The 18,882-nt window shown below is 43.7% G+C and overlaps 1 protein-coding gene and 1 non-coding gene across 2 annotated transcripts in view; both read right to left on the bottom strand.

Annotated features, from left to right (window-relative positions):
• Positions 1–3,908: 3,908 nt before the first annotated feature.
• The window catches only part of ATG16L1 (autophagy related 16 like 1), a 40,201-nt gene continuing 25,227 nt past the window's right edge, over positions 3,909–18,882 (bottom strand). The window contains exons 12-19 of the mRNA XM_063079296.1: positions 17,563–17,633; positions 16,023–16,094; positions 10,299–10,419; positions 9,919–10,024; positions 7,556–7,705; positions 7,410–7,457; positions 6,485–6,586; positions 3,909–5,441 (exon numbers count right to left, since the gene is read on the bottom strand). Coding sequence (XP_062935366.1) covers positions 5,348–5,441; positions 6,485–6,586; positions 7,410–7,457; positions 7,556–7,705; positions 9,919–10,024; positions 10,299–10,419; positions 16,023–16,094; positions 17,563–17,633 — 764 coding nt within the window. The 3' untranslated portion in view covers positions 3,909–5,347. The remainder of the gene's footprint in view (positions 5,442–6,484; positions 6,587–7,409; positions 7,458–7,555; positions 7,706–9,918; positions 10,025–10,298; positions 10,420–16,022; positions 16,095–17,562; positions 17,634–18,882) is intronic.
• Positions 11,016–11,280, bottom strand: LOC134365823 (small Cajal body-specific RNA 6). The gene has a single exon (XR_010022184.1). It is a non-coding gene; the product is annotated as a small Cajal body-specific RNA 6 (non-coding RNA).

The following is an 18,882-nucleotide window of genomic DNA, read 5'->3' as shown; positions in this document are numbered from 1 at the left end:
AGTGTGTCTTCTTACCACTGGCTCATAAGTGTACCTACCTCTCCTCGCCTCACTCTAGTTCTCTGAAAAAATGAAGCCTAAGGCCCAAATTCACCTGTTCTCTTTTTTAGTCCTGGGTGGAGTATGCATAAAGCAAATGTACTTCACAGGGCCTGGTTTTCCAAAGCCTTGTAGTTTCAAATATTGACTATGCAAAGGACAGGACATTTTCCCCAGGTTATAGTCTCTGTTGTAAGATAAGGAATTGTAACACAGCAAGGTTGCTGGCTCAAAGACGGGTTACTGATTGATATGTAAAGATACTGTGAAATTGCTGTAAGAAAATGTTTGCTAAAATCAAGCTTTTGTTAGTGGATGAACTTAACTTCTTGAAAACTGCATTACAGAATGTCAGCTTGCTTTTCTTACTGAATGTTACCAGCTTCTATTGTTACACTTGTTAAACTATACTTAGCAAAAACCCCACCTATGTCCTCATCCTGTAACTTCCTGGTCTGGAGAATAAATGTGGGAAAAGAACCCCAATTTGTGGTTAATTTCCCAAATGAAAGGAATGTCTGTCTCTTGAGGGTTCTGGGAGATTAACCCCTTTTCGGGGCTTCTCACTGCTCAGAATAGATGGGCTTTGAGTAATCTTTGGTGGCTCCGTCATCCAGGGGAAAAGGGGTGACAAATCCGTGGGAGGTGAAGCAACAGTCCTGGGGTCAGGGCAAACCCACAGTAGAAGCCTGGCACACAGAAATGTGCAGGCCTAATATTTCCCATTCGAGGCAAACCTATGTTTATGGAGGAGGGTCAGCCAGCCCCAGTACAGGACATTTAAAAAGTCAGCAAGTTCCAGAATAAGAGACTTGAGTGATGGAGAACGTAATGTAGACTTTACTGTGGCTGCCCACCAAGAGGCCACCTGCAAAGAGGACCCCCTGGCTCCCTCCCCTCTGGCCATGTGGCCAGGCAGGGTACCACATGGCAGTGAGGCTGTCTGTGCCACCCACTTTAGCCAGTGGGATGTTAACAGAGCTGACCCAGAGAGGCAAGGGATTATACACTGATGTGTGCTTTCTTGCTGTGCCCTCCCTGTCCCCATGGCTGACTGCACCACCAGCCAGACATGTGAGTGGAGGCCACCTCCATTTGTCCCCAATCCAGCCAGGCCAGCTGACTCACAGAATCATGAGAAATAATGGTTGTTCTAAGCCATAATGCTAACAGGACCCCGATTCAAACAAACCAATCATAAAAAACAAGGTGTAACAATCAGGAAAATTGGCATCCACATACTGGAGGTATAGATGATATTGAGTTACCCTTAATTCTAGTAGGTATATTACGGCCTGGTGTCCTTATCAGTTTGGATGCATGCTCATTTACAAGTAAAACAACATGCTCGAAGTTTGTTTTAAAGTACTCTGGGGAAAGCACCAAGGGGAACAGATAAGCAAGGCCGGCAAAATCACTGAGTGGTGCTCATTACAGTGTTCTTTACCTCCTTAGGTTCTGGACTTGTCCCGCTTTGGGCTTGATGATCGAGGGTTCGAGTATGAAGGTAGCCTGGCCCAGGGTAAGATTCACCAAGGAATGGGAGTGTTTCAGGGGCACAGGCGTGGTTGGCACATGTAGAGAATGGGAGAATTATCTGGAATGAACAGGCCAGAAGGGTTCAGAGGCACAGATGAAAACCAGTAGGGACGTGTTATGAATGACAGTACTCCCAGAGGTCAGAGAATCAAATTGCACTTAAGTGAGGCCAGTAAGAATCATTTCATGGGTCAGAGTCTATCCTTCACTGGCATGCACGCACACCTCATGCACTTTTATAGAATCTATACAGAAGACATACTTTGGTTTCATGATTCTCCCTGTGGGCCTAGTGTGACCCTAGGAGTTCAGAATCTAGGATGAGGGCCACTTGTTAGAGGCGAAATGGGGTACAATTCAGATCACTGCAGAATTTGAGAGCCACAGACTCCTTACTTTATTACTTACTACCCAAGGCATTTCATAAAAACAAAACTGTGTGGTTCGCTTCTGTATGAAAGCAAGCAGTTTTGGGACAAGCTAGCTGGTCACTACTACTCTTGTCTCCTGGTGTCCCACATAGGTTACTAGTGGAAAGTCCGCATTTTGAAATGTCTAATCAACTAAAATCACTACTGTGTTATGCACGTGAAGGCGGCATGTTCTGGTACACTCAGCATCTGCAGCTTCCCAGCCAATCTGACCTTGAGGTCTGGGCTGGCCCCTCCCAGCTGAGCGGCTCCATCCATTCACTCCAGTGTCTGTAAAAAATTTCCTGTCGTGATGTGAAGATGCAGGTGGGGCTTTACAACATATATAATAAAGGGTAACGTAAGCACAGTATGTGCTTTAAGAATAAGTCCTCAAATATGACTTATCACACACTACTGGGAAATGACCTAAGGAAAATAAATTCATTAAAATTATAATCCTTGGGATGGCCTATTGGCTCAGTTAGAATACGGTGTTATAACACCAAGGTCAAGGATTCGGATCCCCATACCAGCCAGCCACAGGAAAAAAAACAACAAAAAAACCCCAACATTATAATTCTAATTCTGAGGTATGTTAATGTCTGGATCAACTTAGGTCTTGTAGCAGACATTTACAACCAAGGTATACACCAGATCAGGAGGCAGTTAATCAATTCTCAATGTTAAATGCACTGAGAAATTTAAAAAACCCACTTAAGTGCAGCTCCCAGAACCAGCAACACCAAGGAGGGCAGAGACAAGTTAAATGGGGGTCACGTTCCCCAACACTGTGACCCACACCTTCAGCTCAGCCTTGGCAGCTAAGGGACCTGAAGAATTTTCAGTGTGGGATGGAGCTTAGACTTAGAAGCACGAGCAGCCATGCTTTCCTCCAAATTCAAAAACAGGATAATCTGAGGCTATTGCAAACTTATTGGGGGCCTATTTTTTTTTTTTTAAGATGATCAGTAAGGGGATCTTAACCCTTAACTTGGTGTTGTCAGCACCACGCTCACCCAGTGAACCAACCGGCCATCCCTATATGGGACCCAAACCCATGGCCTTGGTGTTATCAGCACCACACTCTCCCGAGTGAGCCATGGGCCAGCTCATTGGGGGCCTATTTTGAGAATCACTTACCTCTTTGAAAGTGGGGGCCGGCCCGTGGCTCACTTGGTAGACTGTGGTGCTGATAACACCAAGGCCACGGGTTTGGATCCCTATACAGGGATGGCCGGTTAGCTCACTTGGGAGAGCGTGGTGCTGACAACACCAAGTCAAGGGTTAAGATCCCCTTGCTGGTCATCTTTTAAAAAAAAAACAAAAAAGGTGACAGCAAGAGCCTCAGCTTTTTTGCAGGTGTTGGCTGCCTCTGAGACTTCAGATCATAATGGAATCTTGAGTCAAGCTGCTGGGCTAAGCAGGTGGTCGTAATTTGTTATGGCTCAGGCTGCTTGTTAGATATCTGAGCTGCCACCAACAAATCACTCCTCGATGAGGTAAAATTCAAGCCTCTAGCAAAGAGGATGCTCAAGGCCACAAGGAGATGCGTATGGTTCACATAAACCTTATGGACAAAGGCTCCAGTGGCAAAGAGTGTATGATCAGTGTGTCAAGCTCTCACACTACAGCTGGCAAAGCTCTGAAGAAACACTTTCCCAGCTTTAGTTAAGATTTACACACGTGAAGCTGGAACACTGTTGTAGCATGCGGCTTACATGATGAACGAGGAAAAGACACCAGGAAAGTACTATCCATTATTTACAAAGCAATAAGTACCAGGGACACAAATTAAATAGCTCTCTTTTCCTATTCTTTCTTAAGGATAAAGGAGAATAAAATAACAACCAAGAGGCATGTTGTTTGAAAAGTATATAACAGATTTTTTTTTTTTTTTTTATTTACAATCAAGTTCTGTTGGGCAACATAATTAAATAAATAAAAGATGTGCCCTGGCCTATGAATTTCAACTCCCCTTAACACAAGTTCTCTGGACAGCAAACCAAAAGGGGAAGATGCAGGAGGGGCAAAGAGGAAAAAGAAGACAATGCCCCTGTCAGAGGAGGGGAAGCCTCATTCCTCTTTCAAAACCCCACCGTAGCTTTCACATCCCCAACTGTCCAGGGAACAAGAGTGGCAGAAAAAAAAATAAAGTGCAAATTAAAAAGTGATAAAAATATTGGTGCTTCAGACACCTAGATAAAGAACAAAAATTTTACACATAGGTAAAATGGTAGAGAGAAATGTTTTTCCCCCGGTCTTTGACATGGGAGTATGACACCACTGTGCTTCCTGGACTGGGTTTCTTGCCCAGAAGCACCGAGGGCATTGCACGCAAGCTTGGCAGATGGGCAGTGGCTGGAACCACTGGCTCCAGAGTAATATGTTCGAAGCTTCGAATTGCACGTCACCAGCTAAAATGCAGCGTGCACCCCCCTTCTGGGCATTTGCAGAGTGATCCAGGAGAACATTCCTTTACCTCTGCAGCAAACTCTTCTGAAAAGGGTTTTCACACTTCCTCTCCTACCTCAAAAAATTTTTTCTTAAAACCAAATCAAGATTTATTTCTTGGGCTGGCTGGTTAGCTCAGTTGGTTAGAGTATGGTGTTGTAACACCAAGGTCAAGGGTTCAGACCCCCACAATGGCCAACCAAGGAAAAAAACTTAAAAAAAAAAAAAAATTTCTTGACGTAGAATTGTTGGAGGGAAAGGGAGCCAGAGTTCCAAAGAACAGCTGAAGAGACAGAAGGGAATTCCAGCTGTAATTAGACATGACCAGAACAAGAGCTCTGTGATGCCACAACCCACAGGGAGGGGACCGGAGTCCCAGCATCTCCTTAGAATCAGGACAGGCCCTGTGTTTGGGGGTTTCAGTTAATCCAATGCTTAAAGTGGTTCACTGGGCAAATGACCCCAAGGTGACGGGACATGCAGTAGGCCAGAACCAACTTTGGAAGAATAGGAGAAAGCACAGAGAACCAACACCCAGATGTGTGGGGTGTTTTTGGCACTGCTGTCCAGTGAGGAGACCCAGTGGGGGCCCTGTGCTCCCCCCAGTGAGGTATGGAAGATCAGAGCTAGTAGTGTTTCCCACCCGAATCAAGGTAAGAATCTGACTCTCTGCTAAGCTGACTGCAGTGTCAGATTTTTTCAGTGTTACTCTTCCAGGCCATTACAGCCCTCAGTCAAAATTCTCAGACATCCTGTTCAAAGGAAGGCCACTGTGTACATGGCTTGAGCTCTTCTCTGGGAGGTCAAAGCTATAACCAACACACCTCCTGCCAGGACAGAGCTGCGGGAGTCCATGTGTTTCTCCTGAGGAGGGCACTGAGGTTCTCCCAGCCCCAAGAGCACCGTCAATATTGTGCCCACAGCACAGCTTTGCATCCTTTGTCCACACTGACAACATGCGAGCCGGAAGGGGACCACGCCACCGCGTTGACTGATGAACTTCAAAGGAGAGATGAGAAGACCATCAAGATTCAGAACATCTGGGTTGGGGCCTTAGTAAACTAAACACCAGACTCACATGCATTTAGGGAGTCAGGCTTTTTCCAACTTTTATTTTATTCTCTGGTACTGCACCCACTCACAGTCAAGGACTTACTAAAACCTGTGTTGTATTTCACTAAGTAGTTTTGTCTTTTTGTGTTTTTTTCAAAAGATGACCGGTAAGGGGATTTTAACCCTTGACTTGGTGTTGTCAGCACCACACTCTCCCAAGTGAGCTAACTGGCCATCCCTATATGGGATCCAAACCCATGGCCTTAGTGTTATCAGTACCACACTCTCCGAAGTGAGCCACGGGCCGGCCCCACTAAGTAGTTTTGGAATGAAAGGAGTTTGGCTTCTTTAGCAGTCAAGCCTTATCAAGGTCATGCTAAGGGAGCAGCTCTGAGTGAATTAGGAAGAGAGAGACATTACACATGCACCTGAAGAGTCAGGAGAGCCTGTGCTGGTTGGGTATGAGAGTGGTGGTGGGTGCTGCCTGAGGGCAGTGAGAGAAGGTTCTGGAGGTACCTGGTGTCTGTGTTCTAATTAGCAGCCGGGCTTGAAGCTAAGGTAAAAAAAAAAAAAGGGCTCTGGGGACCGCCTATCAGGTGGAAGATAAAAAAAGACATAAAATTCAGTGTTTAGAACAAGTCAACTTACTGACAAAAGGCACTTACAAAAAAGAAAGGGAGGGACAGAGTTAGGAGAGTAGAAAGGGGAAGGAGGAAGAGAGAGACAGGGAATGTGTCTGTCTAACCCTTTCTTCAATGGCCACCATTCTTAACTGCTCCACCTGGAATATTTTGTAATAACTGTTGTCTGTTGTACTGCATGAGTGGCCCCAGCTTCTCTCCACTAACCTAGCTCACAGCCAGCCGAGCAAGTGAGTGGACATGGCCCTCATGGGGCCAACTGAGGTCCAAGCCTGATGAGGACAAGATCCCTGGGATGAAGTCAAAGGCCCTGCTCACAACTAAAGAGGCTGATGAGGTTTATCTTACCTGTGCTGCTTTGGAAGAATCTTCTCCACTTTCCCCGAGAGCACACTCCAGATATAGAGAGAACCCTCGGCTGAGCCTGCTGCCACATAACTGCCATCAGGGCTAGAGAACATAATAAGAGAAGAAAAGCTGTCAACTTCCCATCCCCAATTCAGCACCCTCATGGCCCTTGTTCCAAGAAGTCACGTTTACTCTTCACTTAGGAGTCACACACGATTGTTCCTCTGCATAACCAGACATCAGAATGTGTGCCATTCATGACTGTGACAGCCAAGCGTGCTCTACCCTCTTCTTTTGGCCTCATCTAGCAAATGAAGGGTAGCACCACCCCCTTACTTCTTGGGGCTCCAAGTCTCTCACTATCAATCAGACGCAAACATCATACACACGGTGATCAAAGCCAACCCCCAAATACCTAAGGGTTTCAGGTAATGGACCGCCTTGCTAGTGGTTCAGTGAGCATAGGAAAGGAAAAAGGAACTGACCCCAGAAGTGTACGAATTTGGGAGAAGACATGTGGAAGAAGGGAGAATGAGGAGAGGGAACTGTAGGCCACCTTGGAATGCCCTTCTATGAAAAGCCCATTCAGTTCTGCCTCAGGGTTCGCAAGCCTTTCCCACCCTTTCCTAAAAGCTCTCCAATAGTTCTTGAGTAAATGAATGAAGAGAGGAGAACCTGATGGGCTCACCCAGAACAAAGCAACCAGCCAACCATTACCTTTTTACACAAAGCACACTCGTTCATGTAATCACAAAAGGAACAAATTGATGGCAACCTCCAGTAGTGAACTTACAGGCTCAAACCTGGACACTTAGGTTCAGACACGGAACAACTTTAGCTCCATATCCCCAATGGGAAAATGCCCATGTGCTAACCTTTGAGATGAACCAAGTTGGGGTCAAGTAGGGCGGGCCTCACTACTAACCTGAAGACAACTCTAGTCCAATCAGAACCACACTTGAATCCAGGTGCACTGAAACAAACAACAGGGCACTGTTACCCAGAGAGCTCAGGCCACTCTGGGAGGGAAAGCAGGGCCAAGCCTCTGGTCTTCACGCCGCCCGCAGGTACCTGAATGTCTGCTTGACAGTATTTGTTCGCAGATCGATAACTTTCAGCAGGTCATCACGGGAACAGCTCAGGAGCTCGGTCCTTTCTGGGTTTAAATCCAGGGCAGTAATCTTTCCCAGTAGCTCCATCTCTCTGACTATACTCTCTGATCTAAGAGAGAAATGGAAAACCTGAGAAAATGTAACATAGAAAGGTCAGAACTTCTCCATTCTAACCAGGATATTGTGCCATGAAGGAAAAATAAAATAAAATAAAATAAAAAGCACTGCAATTCAACTAGAATGCGACACTCTTTAAGGGCAGGAAATATGTTTTCCAGCCTTATAATAACCTCAGTGACCGCATTACTTTCCCATCAAGAGATCCTACGGTAGTAGTTTCGAGTACTGGAACTCTGACTTTGGTAAGAACTAATTTCCTCGCCTATCTTTGGAATGACGAAATAATCACCAATCAGAGCTTCTGATTAGCACGAGCTACCTAGGACTACTATCCAGTTAGTATTATTTCAATGACATAATTCCAAATTTGGATGAAGCTGGCAGAGAAACTTGCCATGCACTTCGAGTTGGTGGGCCTGGGCTGCCTTCTCTTGACTGCTGTAGCCTCTCGCAGGTGTCCCGCCCTACTAAGTTCAGCTCAGGGCCCTCAGACCAGAGCTTGGCCATTCTAGACGTGCAACTGGGGAGTGCAGGGCAGCGTCACCATCCTAAGAATCTCTCTCTTCTCTTCTGTGTCCCAGTTCATGCCCAGCTCAGCTAACAGTCACCCTGGGCAGGGCCCTGTTGGTGACACTCACAGTCAAAGGACGTGCTGATCTCTCCCACAAGGATCCTACTGTAAGCTTTGGATGAAAGTATTTTCCACCTCGCACCTTAACTAAGCAAGAGTTTATCTTACTGTCGCTAAATATGCGGCTTGAGGCAAGCTACTCCATTTCCTTGGGACTTGGGGTCTTCATCTGTCAAATTAGGGGGTGGGCTAAAAGACTTCTAACATCTAGTTTAACTCTAAATTTACTTCCATGTTTCAAGTTCCAACTTCGGGTTTAAAGAAGCTCACCAAAAGTTATGACTAAAACTTGATATGGTGTCATGCAGTCACGGGTCAGACCTTCCTGGTGCCATACTGAGTTTCAAAGCACCATCTAAGACCACAGGTCCTTCACTCCCATGTCCCTCCACAACCCTGCTGGGCGACTGGGCCTCTGCCCCAGCTGCCCCCTGTTCAATCAGATCACCAACTAACTCTACCCACTGCCTACCCAACCAGCACACCTGACTGGACTTCTGCTGCCACCGCCCACTCTCCTCCTCCCGACCTTGGCCGACGACAGGTCTCTCCCGGCCTCCTTTCCATTTCTGGCCAGCTCTCCTTGCTTCATGTGACTACTACTTGGAGGAATCCGTCCTGTCCGTCAAGGACTCCTGATTTTTTCCTCCACCTCCATCCTCTTAAAAATTCTCCAAATGTCTATTAGAAATCACAAACTAATGTTGATATCTGAACACATTCTCTTCACCCTCTTCCTAATCTGTCCTCATTTACTCTCCATCTTGCTTTATCTCTCCCCTTCCTCATTCCTCATGTTCCATATCCAACCTGTCAACAAACCCTGTTCAAATTCTCCCTGAAATCAATTCTGTCCTCCACATCTCCCACTGCTGCCCTACATTCAGGTCCTCACCGACTCTTTATTGATTTCCCTGCTCCCTGATATGCCCTCTAAAAGGGCCACTGAAGTTATCTAGCAGACTCTTGCAAAGCAATCATTTCCTTGCTAAACACCAATGGCTTATAGGAATAAGTCATTTGGAAATGGCTTATAAAGCCTGTGGCAATCTGATCCCAACCCACCCTATTAGTCTCACTGGTCCACACACCCCCTTTCTGCCTCCCTGTCATGTGTCAGACATATCAGGTTGCTCTGCTGATCTGGTTGGGAATGTCTCTGAGTGGCTCTTCTTCCTTGTGAGGTCTCCTCGCCTCTCCAAATTGACCTTGCAAGGCATTCTTTAACATTCTTGGAGGAAGGTGCCTGACTCTGCTTCAGCATGCTGTTCGCTAACTTCTGTCTGTCTGTCTTCCCTATTACATTTTTAATTACCTAAAGGTAGGAAGAGTATCTTGTTCATCTTTGCTTATCTAGCAGCTAGTAAAGTGCCTAGTACATAGCCCACGCTCAATAAATGACTAATGAACTCAATAGTCTACTTCCTGGTAAAGAATATCAAACTGTTATAATAAAAAGGTGTATTGGAGCTCATTTTCTGAGATTTAAAAACACAACCCATATACAAAACATCACCACAGTTCTAGTAAGTACAGATTCTGCCTCCCCACCAAGCTCTTGGGTGTCCTACCGGATGTCCCAGAAACGAATTTTCTTATCAAAATGTCCACTCATTACACATTGCTCTGTGCAGACAATATCATTGCAACTGGATCCTGCAAACACTGTCTTTATGCCTGAAAGAAAAGCAAACACCATTAATCAAGCAGAGGGACCCACGTGGCTGTGTACATAACACTGCTACATCTAACCACAGAGGTGTCAGAATTACTAACTGAAATGAAGTCCCAAACAAGAAAAACTGTCACTACCTCAGCACCCCTCTGAATATATGGAACCACGCCTGAAATTCAAACTGTATCATCCTAAATGCAGGCTCTCACGTGGAAATAACCCCCTCCACAGCTAATGTCTAGGCATACACACACACAGAGGGACTGATTTCCTCACAGACTTTGCTGCGTAGATCCCAGAGTTTGAGGGTCCGGTCGTGACTTCCCGAGACAATCCGTGCATTATCCAGCAGGAACTTAGCAGAGAGCACTTTCCCACTGTGTCCCGTGAGTGTGTGCTAGGAGAGAAAACACAGCCAGGGTGAGCCTTGGGGCGCCACATGCCCACCGCAGGAGGCCACTCTCAAAACGCCCCGAGGTACGACAGGAACACCCAGATGCAGCAATGAGAAGGCAAAGGGGAAAGACACGAAGCAGCCTTTTATCCACTGAGTCTCAACCAAACAGGCCGTATGTTTCATATGCAGCAGTTTCAGCCCAGCAGCATTTCTAGCCCGCTGAGTAGCTATCAGAGACTCCCAAGAGGATAAATCTTCTACTCGAATTAACATTAAAACAATTTTAAGAAGTCAGCATTATGAACAGCAAACTTCATGTGCCACCCCCACATCTTCAAAAAAAGGGAGAGACAGCAGGAGGACCCTTTTGAAATCAGCTCTACTACAGATACCTGCCTGTACTGCTGCAACTTTTTATAAGTCTGAACTGTAACAAATTGAAAAACTTAAAAAGCCTAAATTTTACCCAGGGCTGCTGAAAGTCAGTTCCCTATTTAAAGGCAGAATAGACAAGGTCATCACAGGCATAATTTACAAAAGGAAACATCAGGACTCTTTAAATAAACAATTAAAATCCCCAGGGGTTTTCAATCAGAGGTCTCAGCTTGAAATGTCAGATCATAACCACAGATACCAGCGCTCCCAACAATCAAATCCCTTTGTGACTAAGTTGTCGGATGCCAACCACTGTGTCTTCCTTGGGCTCAACAAGGAACACTGAACGGGGACATCACTGAGTGTCAGCTGCCCTTTTGCCCATCATAGCACTACTGGAGCCTGTTGGAAGAGAGGCGGCTGGGGATGGTCAGGATGCAGGGAGGGGATCTGGGGAGTCAGACCTTTTACTATTCATCATTGACCTCTTTTCAGCGTGGGATTGACATTTTTATTTTATTTATTTATTTATTTAGTCTTTTTTCGCGACCGGCACTCAGCCAGTGAGTGCACCGGCCAGTCCTATATAGGATCCGAACCCGCGTCGGGAGCGTTGCCGTGCTCCCAGCGCCGCACTCTCCCGAGTGCGCCACGGGCCCGGCCCGGGATTGACATTTTTAAATGTATAAACCCCAAAGGCTCAGAAGGTATTCACTGATGTTTTCTTTCCAATTAAAAAAAAATGCCTGTGAAAGACTCTATACTACAACTGTTAACTTTCTGGGTTCCAGTCCTGACTCCCAAAAGTGAGACTTCGTAGTTCAGCATTAAATGTCTATTGTTAAAATTTTGGAAATTAATCTTTCCTCTATTCTCAGTGGAGCAACTCCACTTTAGCACAGAAACAGAAAACTTAGGGCTACATATACTTTTCTTCAATGGGAGAAGTTTGTATGGATTGTAAGATTCATTTATTCCACATTTAAACCTCTCTGAAACTGGGCCAGCATCTTACAACTGCTGTCAACCACGCAGCAAGTTGTGCTGTAGGTGCATGGAAACCTTCCACTGATCCTTCTGGTAAGATCAAGAAGCTATAGCAACAAAACTTACGTTAAGTACAGTACACAAATTATGATTCCATTCAGTGTAAATCATCCAATCTGTACAAATCATGGGGAGAGAGAAAACTTGGGTAGGTTACCTCTCATGCTATGTAAATTAAATTCTTTTTTTTTTGTCGTTTTTTTCGTGACCGGCACTCAGCCAGTGAGTGCACTGGTCATTCCTATATAGGATCCGAACCCGAGGCGGGAGCGTCGCCGCGCTCCCAGCGCAGCACTCTACCGAGTGCGCCACAGGCTCGGCCCGTAAATTAAATTCTTAATAAATAATTATTTTACCAAAAAATTCAAAGTTATGTGTACATGTACTGTTTCTTTCTTACTATAAGAGTAAAGTCATGTTCCACAAACTTAGGAAAAAGATCGCTCATAAATGGACCATGCAAATAGTCATTTTTGCATACTCTAAATACAAGTTAATCTTTTTGCAATTATATTCTTCCTAAAAATTTATCCATTGCTCTTTTAACCTTATAGCACAAGCAGTTTTCATGTGGCAGCTGAGAATGCCTGGGCTTTGGGGCCTCACTGATTTGGTTTTGAACACCCTGGGTCTCTGTAACACCTGTAGTGAGGAATCATCTCCTCCTTGCACTGTTTTAGGAAAGACTAAACAAGGTTGGTGGCCTTGTTCTCTTCCTGTTTGCATCTCCCTTTCTTTAAGAGTCTTTCATAATTACTAGCTAAATAATCTTCAAGAGGTGAGACTGTAATTTAATAAAAACTCCCCAGACACCTAAGTCACTTTCACAAATGTCACTGCAATGAACGGTGCAATAGCTGTGTTCTCCTGACATTTCCAGGAAGGAACTGCTGGGCTAATGGAATAAAAGAAAGGGATATTTTTACTGCCTGGCTTTTTGCACGTATTGTCAGCTTGTTCTTCACAAAATTTAGACTCTGCTCCTCTTGTTCTTGGTGGAAACAGCCAGTCCTGCCTGAGGCTCACTGCCACCTCCCTGCTCCCAATGGTCCGTAGCTGACCTCTTTTATCACTGAAAGAGTCCTTCTCCTAAGTGGATCGGATTTATTTAAAAATTCTTTTATCCTTCAGTTTTTGACATTTATTTTTAACATTTAAATCTTAACACTACTTTTAGGTTTCATCTTCCACTTCTAAAAATGTATTACACCAAGATGGGACAGTGGGTTCAGATGTCACCACAGCCCCAACCTCAAAATGGGGAAGCTTCAAAATTCCTCTTCTCTAATGGGCTCTGCACAGGCTCCCTCTGTGCCTCACGGCAGACCCCACGTACCAACCACAAATAATGCCTTAATTACACAACTAACACAAATAATGCCTTAATCACACAACTAACATTAGCACCAACCAAAGACTACAATCCCGGAAGAATGAAGAACTTGCTGAGGAAGTTTCTGAAATAAAAACCATCATCTAGTGGCTGATCCTCACCAAGGCCACTCTCCATACCACTGTTAGAGAAGTAGTGAGCAGGGTGGGTTCTTCAACTCACTTCCTCAAATCAAATCTTATATAGCTAAGGAGAAACTGACCAGGGCTTGCATTATGCCTGTGAGTTTCCGAACAAGGATGGACAGTCCATTCATGTCCTCCAACATCATCTGTTAACTAGGGTCTCTAAGTAGAAGCCAGAGCCTCCTACCATAGGGAGCCTATTTTACTTCCCAAACCACGGTAAGATTTTCACAAGAGTTCTCTGGGTATGAAGAAAAGGCCTCCTGATCTCCTTCACACATTTACCTAGGGACAGGACACGGTTATGAGCAGGCCAGAGGCTGTCAAAGCCAACTAGTGTGGCAAAAGAGGCAACAGCTGCAGTATGGCATCATCAGCCTCCATCTCGTGGGCACCAGCAGCCCCAGAAGCGAATGCCTGGGCTCCTGCACATTGAGGGCACCCTCTCTAATGAGACTCAGGCCCACTTTTGCAAGATGGCTCACTTGGAAAGTTTCCCAGCATCACAAACCTTTGTCTTCTAGGTCTATCTCCCTGCATCCAGGTCCCCTTCTTGTTATTTCAGACCCAAAGGTTGATGCCTACCCATACAAAACTCCTCTTTTACCAATTCAAAAATACCATCTTGCACAACTAGCTGACTCCTCAACTGCTTCCTTTTCTCCCCCAAAAGCCTAATATAAGGAAGGTCCTGTAGGTCCCTCTTTAATAACTGATCAATTTCACTTCATTTCAGTCTAGAATGATCCAGACCAGTTGAATACAGACCTCAATTCAAATTCAAATTTTATCATTTATTAACTGTGTGACCTTTGGCCATTTTGCGGGTGCTTATTTGAGCTTCGGTTTCCTCATCTACCTACCTCACACCTGGTTTCCTTAAGGATTAAAAGCAATAATATAGGGCTGGCCCATGGCTCACTTGGGAGAGTGTGGTGCTGATAACACCAAGGCCATGGGTTCGGATCCCTATATAGGGATGGCTGGTTAGCTCACTTGGGAGAGCATGTTGCTGACAACACCAAGTCAAGGGTTAAGATCCTCTTACCAGTCATCTTCTTAAAAAAGAAAAAAAGCAATAATATACACAGTATAGCAATATAGCTCAGAACTGGGTCTAACCCACAGAAGTCACTCCTTTTCCTTTAAGCAAATTAACCACTGCATAAGTATTCAACCCCATCTTAAATATCCAATAAAAGATCGATGGTTAACAAACTATAGCATACCAAAGGATAGATTGCACTGTAGCCATTAGTACTGGCTAGGCTGTCTTTTCCACATTTATGGTTCGGAACTGTAAGGCTTCAGCTGAAAACTCGTTCAAGCGTTTGAGTAGATATAACCTGTGGCAGGCTCTCAAGCAGTCCACTCCCTGGTCCTTCACCAAGACAAGAACTCAAGGCAGGCTCTTCAGCTTTCACAACACACACCTCAGTCATCTTCAGGGCTCATACTTTGCACATTCAGGCCTGGGTCTTCTTTCAACTGAGAGTTAAGAATGACTACCCTTGAGGTACTGGTTAGCATCTAATACTGATAATCTTACATACAGCTCTTTCAAGAAAATGAAAGCCTAAGTGATAAGATAACTACATGTTTCTAAAGATTCTTCTAGCTTCATCCCTACAACACTCAATCAGACACCAGAAATCTACCTAACAGACAATCCTACTGTAGCCCCCCCCCCACCTCCTTGTAGATTTGTCTTTTTTTTTTTTTTTTTTTTTTAATAGATGACCGGTAAGGGGATCTCAACCCTTGGCTTGGTGTTGTCAGCACCACGCTCAGCCAGTGAGCAAACCGGCCATCCCTATATAGGATCCGAACCCGTGGCCTTGGTGTTATCAGCACCGCACTCTACCGAGTGAGCCACGGGCCAGCCCTAGATTTGTCTTTAATAAGTCCTTAACATCATGCCCTCTTGTTTTTGTGTGTAGGCTGAAACACAAACAGCTATGACAAACTTGTTTTTGGGTAAAATGCCTGCCAATGCCAAATTTATCCTCCACTATATCTTTCAATAGCTTTGCCTTAATGATAGCTTATATGACAACTCCTTCAATCATTAAGAGCAAAACATCACCATGAATTAAGCTATATGCTTTTTCTCCATTAGAACAAAAGTGATACAACCATCAGGTTTTGGTCTTTATCTTGGATGCCAGGGAGATTCTGCAGCAAGTTTAGGTTCAAGTGCAGATTTCTTCAAATCCAATCCCATTTTTCTACCTTCTCTGACGCCTGTGTCTTAGCTCTAGTTTTTGCTGTTTCAGAACTGTTTTACCTCTAGGATAAGTACACCCACATGTACTTCTATATCCTACTTCCAGCTATACTCTGTGAGGTAAGGGCTTACAAGAATCACAGTTCATATGCTGATGCTAAAACCTGTGACAATAAGCTAAAATTGGTATCTACCAAAAGAATCTAGTTCTTACGTATCCCAAGTCTTTTATGGAAATATGAGGGTCCTACTGCAAATACTCTGAAACAGAATCTTGGAGAAAGTAAGACTACAAAGTGGAAACAAATTTTCCCAAGGAGGAAAGGGCAGGGTGAATCAAGTATGATTTTCAGGAAAACACACACAAGTCCCCTAATTAATCATCTGCTATATTCTACATTTTGTGCCTTGATAACCACATAAAGTTGGGTCTTACCCGTAATCGATAATCATCCACAGTCCAGATTCGGCTTGCAAAATCATTTGAAGCTGCTAAGAGGTAAGATCCCTATAGGAATAAAGGAGAGAAAAAACTTTCAGTCAAAATAGAAGAATTCAGTTCTCGCAATACAAATTTCCTAATAATCAAGTCTAAGAAGGTTTAGATGTTTAAAACTATACACCTAATTTGAATAACAACTATTATCCCTGTGTGCTGTCAATTCATCAATGTCCTTCAAGTTCAGACTTGTCTCCTGAGCTTGCTTGACTTCACCTGAATGTTCAGACACTTCAAGCTCAAAATGGAACTCAGCCTCTCCTGCCACCCTTCCTCTTGCCACTTTCATTAAGAGCAAATACCGGTCCTCTACATACTGTCCAAGCCAGAAACCTCAGAGGCACCCCTGACTCTTCCCTTGCCTCTTCTCCCAACCATCACTATCCTAGACCTGTTCTCTTTTGTGTGTCAGCTAGACCCTCTCCTCTCTACCCGCACTGCCTCAGCCCAAACCTGGAACTTGATCAAGTCTGCAGAAGCACCAAACGCTTAGGCCACTGCAAACCTGCCTCTTCCAATCCAGTCTTCAGCACTATCGGTTATCCCAGAATTTAATGCCACATCTGTTTTTAAAAACCTCTTATGGCTCCACATGGCTTTACAGAAGTCTAAACCCTCTGACACAACATACGCTCTGACGCACACCTAACTATCCAACCTTATTTCCTTAACATTCTCCAATTAAGTTCAAAGAGCAGTTATAAAGAACCTAAAAGTCCAGGCACTGTGCTGGGTGTTGGGGTACAAAGATGATTAAAACCAGACACTCATATTCAGGGAGTTCTCAGTTTAGTAAGAGAAGCAGATATGGACAGTTACCTTCCCACAGAATAGGTCTGCATGATGCTGTAGGAACACAAAAGTACCCTCAGCCCAACCAGGAATGTGCAAAAGCCTCCTCAGAGATGACAATGAAAATGAGGACTTTTGAGAGATGAGGAAGCTACCCTTGCCTCACGCAACTGCTGCATCAGTCCTACCAACTCTTCTCTCCACATGCAATGTCTGTTCTTGTCTTTTTCACCTAACCCTTTATTACCTCAAGACGTGCCTGAAATGTCATAATTTGTTCCCTAAGCCTTGCTCCAGAATGAACTGCTCCCTCATTGGTGTTTTCATTCTATTCCACACACATCTCCATCATAACCTCAGTAGAATGATCTGCAGTTACATGCTTTCACATCAATCTCACTTAAATGGCAAATCCCCAAGGGTAGGGACCATACTGGCCCCTAAAATACATCATCTAAACAGGTAAAACATGGTTATTAAATAGGATTAGAGTACTAAGTCACACCACAAGCCTAATGCATAAATAAAAACCCAGAGTTGATATACCAATTAATTGTGTAATACACTCACATCTTTTTCTAACATGGATTTCACTTAAGGTACAGAGAATGGCAGAGAAATCAGATAAGTGACTTTTCAATTTCAAGAACCATATGTCTTAAAATCATGGATATTAGATACTTACAGCACTATCAAATTCAATGCTTGTAATTCCTGCATTACTGCCAGAAAGGGAACCCTTGAACTCACATTTGTCTGTATAAAAAGAAAAGATTGAGAAAAGACAGGAAGCTAAATAAAGCCAATAAATAAGTTAAAATGGGACACTGAAATATAACAGAGGCCAATTACACTGTCAAAACAGCAGCTTTCCTGCACCTTTACAGAATCAAACAGCAGGACAAACAGAATATAACAGACAAAATATACTGTTCACTTTAAAGAACAATGAATGTTTAAGTGAATGCTGACCCATTTTGCACATGCGTTCTTAAGCTATTCTTTAAGAAATTTAGACCAGTACAAAGTTACAGTTAGATAGGAAGAATTAAGTTCTGGTGCCCTAGGGTGACAATAGCTAATAATATTGTACTGTCTATTTCAAGAGAGCCAGAAAAGAGGACCTTGAATGTTACAACCACGAAGAAATGATAAATGTTTAGGTGATAGATATGCTAACTATTCTGATTGAATCATTATACAATATATGCATGTTTTGAAACAACAGACTGTACCCCATAAACATGTACAATGAAAAATATCCTTAAAAAAAAAAGAAATTTAGTTATTAATTCCCTTTACAAAGAGATAAGTGTAAAAATTTATAAAGCATGTCAATCAAACTAGAGACTGAGTTTAGTTATTTCTCAGTAAATTTTTCTAATTTACTTAAATAAATCTTTGGGTTTGATCTGTATTTGTGTCAACTTAACTATCACTTTTGTAGAAACTGACCATCAACATTTCAGAATCCATGGTGTGATAATTCTTGTTAAGGTCTGAAAAGAAATATTTTTAGTTATGTTTAACTGACTAGTCATTAGAATGCCTACAAAACTAGTTTGGAGTTTCTGGAATTTGTCCTTACACTTTTACTCCATGAACTTAAAATTCTAGCAAGCCAACTAACTGCCAGTGACCCCTCAGCCCTACCCCAATCCTCCTTCACCAACAGAGCCAATGGCACTTAATCTGAGGCCCTGTTTCAGACCAGCTTTGGTCATCCACACAGAAACTTCTATAATAACGTAACTACAAACTAAGAAAATAAAAAGTCTCAATGATTTGATTAAGTTCCTTTTTAAAAGAGTAGCTTAAGGATGATCTATATAGACAAGCTAAGAATTAGGAAACCATTGTAATCAAATTCATAAAAGAAGAGCACAGAACAGGGAAACATTTCAACAAATAGCCTTTTATCTTATTCAGTACTCCTAGGTAGTAATAATAATGATTAGGACTGGAGGTCAGGATGGTATGAATACTGGTTTGAAGCTGTCATACA

This window comes from Cynocephalus volans, chromosome 1, assembly GCF_027409185.1.
Source record: "Cynocephalus volans isolate mCynVol1 chromosome 1, mCynVol1.pri, whole genome shotgun sequence".
NCBI classification, from domain to species: Eukaryota; Metazoa; Chordata; class Mammalia; order Dermoptera; family Cynocephalidae; genus Cynocephalus; species Cynocephalus volans.
The sequence above is the reverse complement of the archived record's forward strand: the minus strand, read 5'-3'. Positions and strand labels throughout refer to the sequence as shown.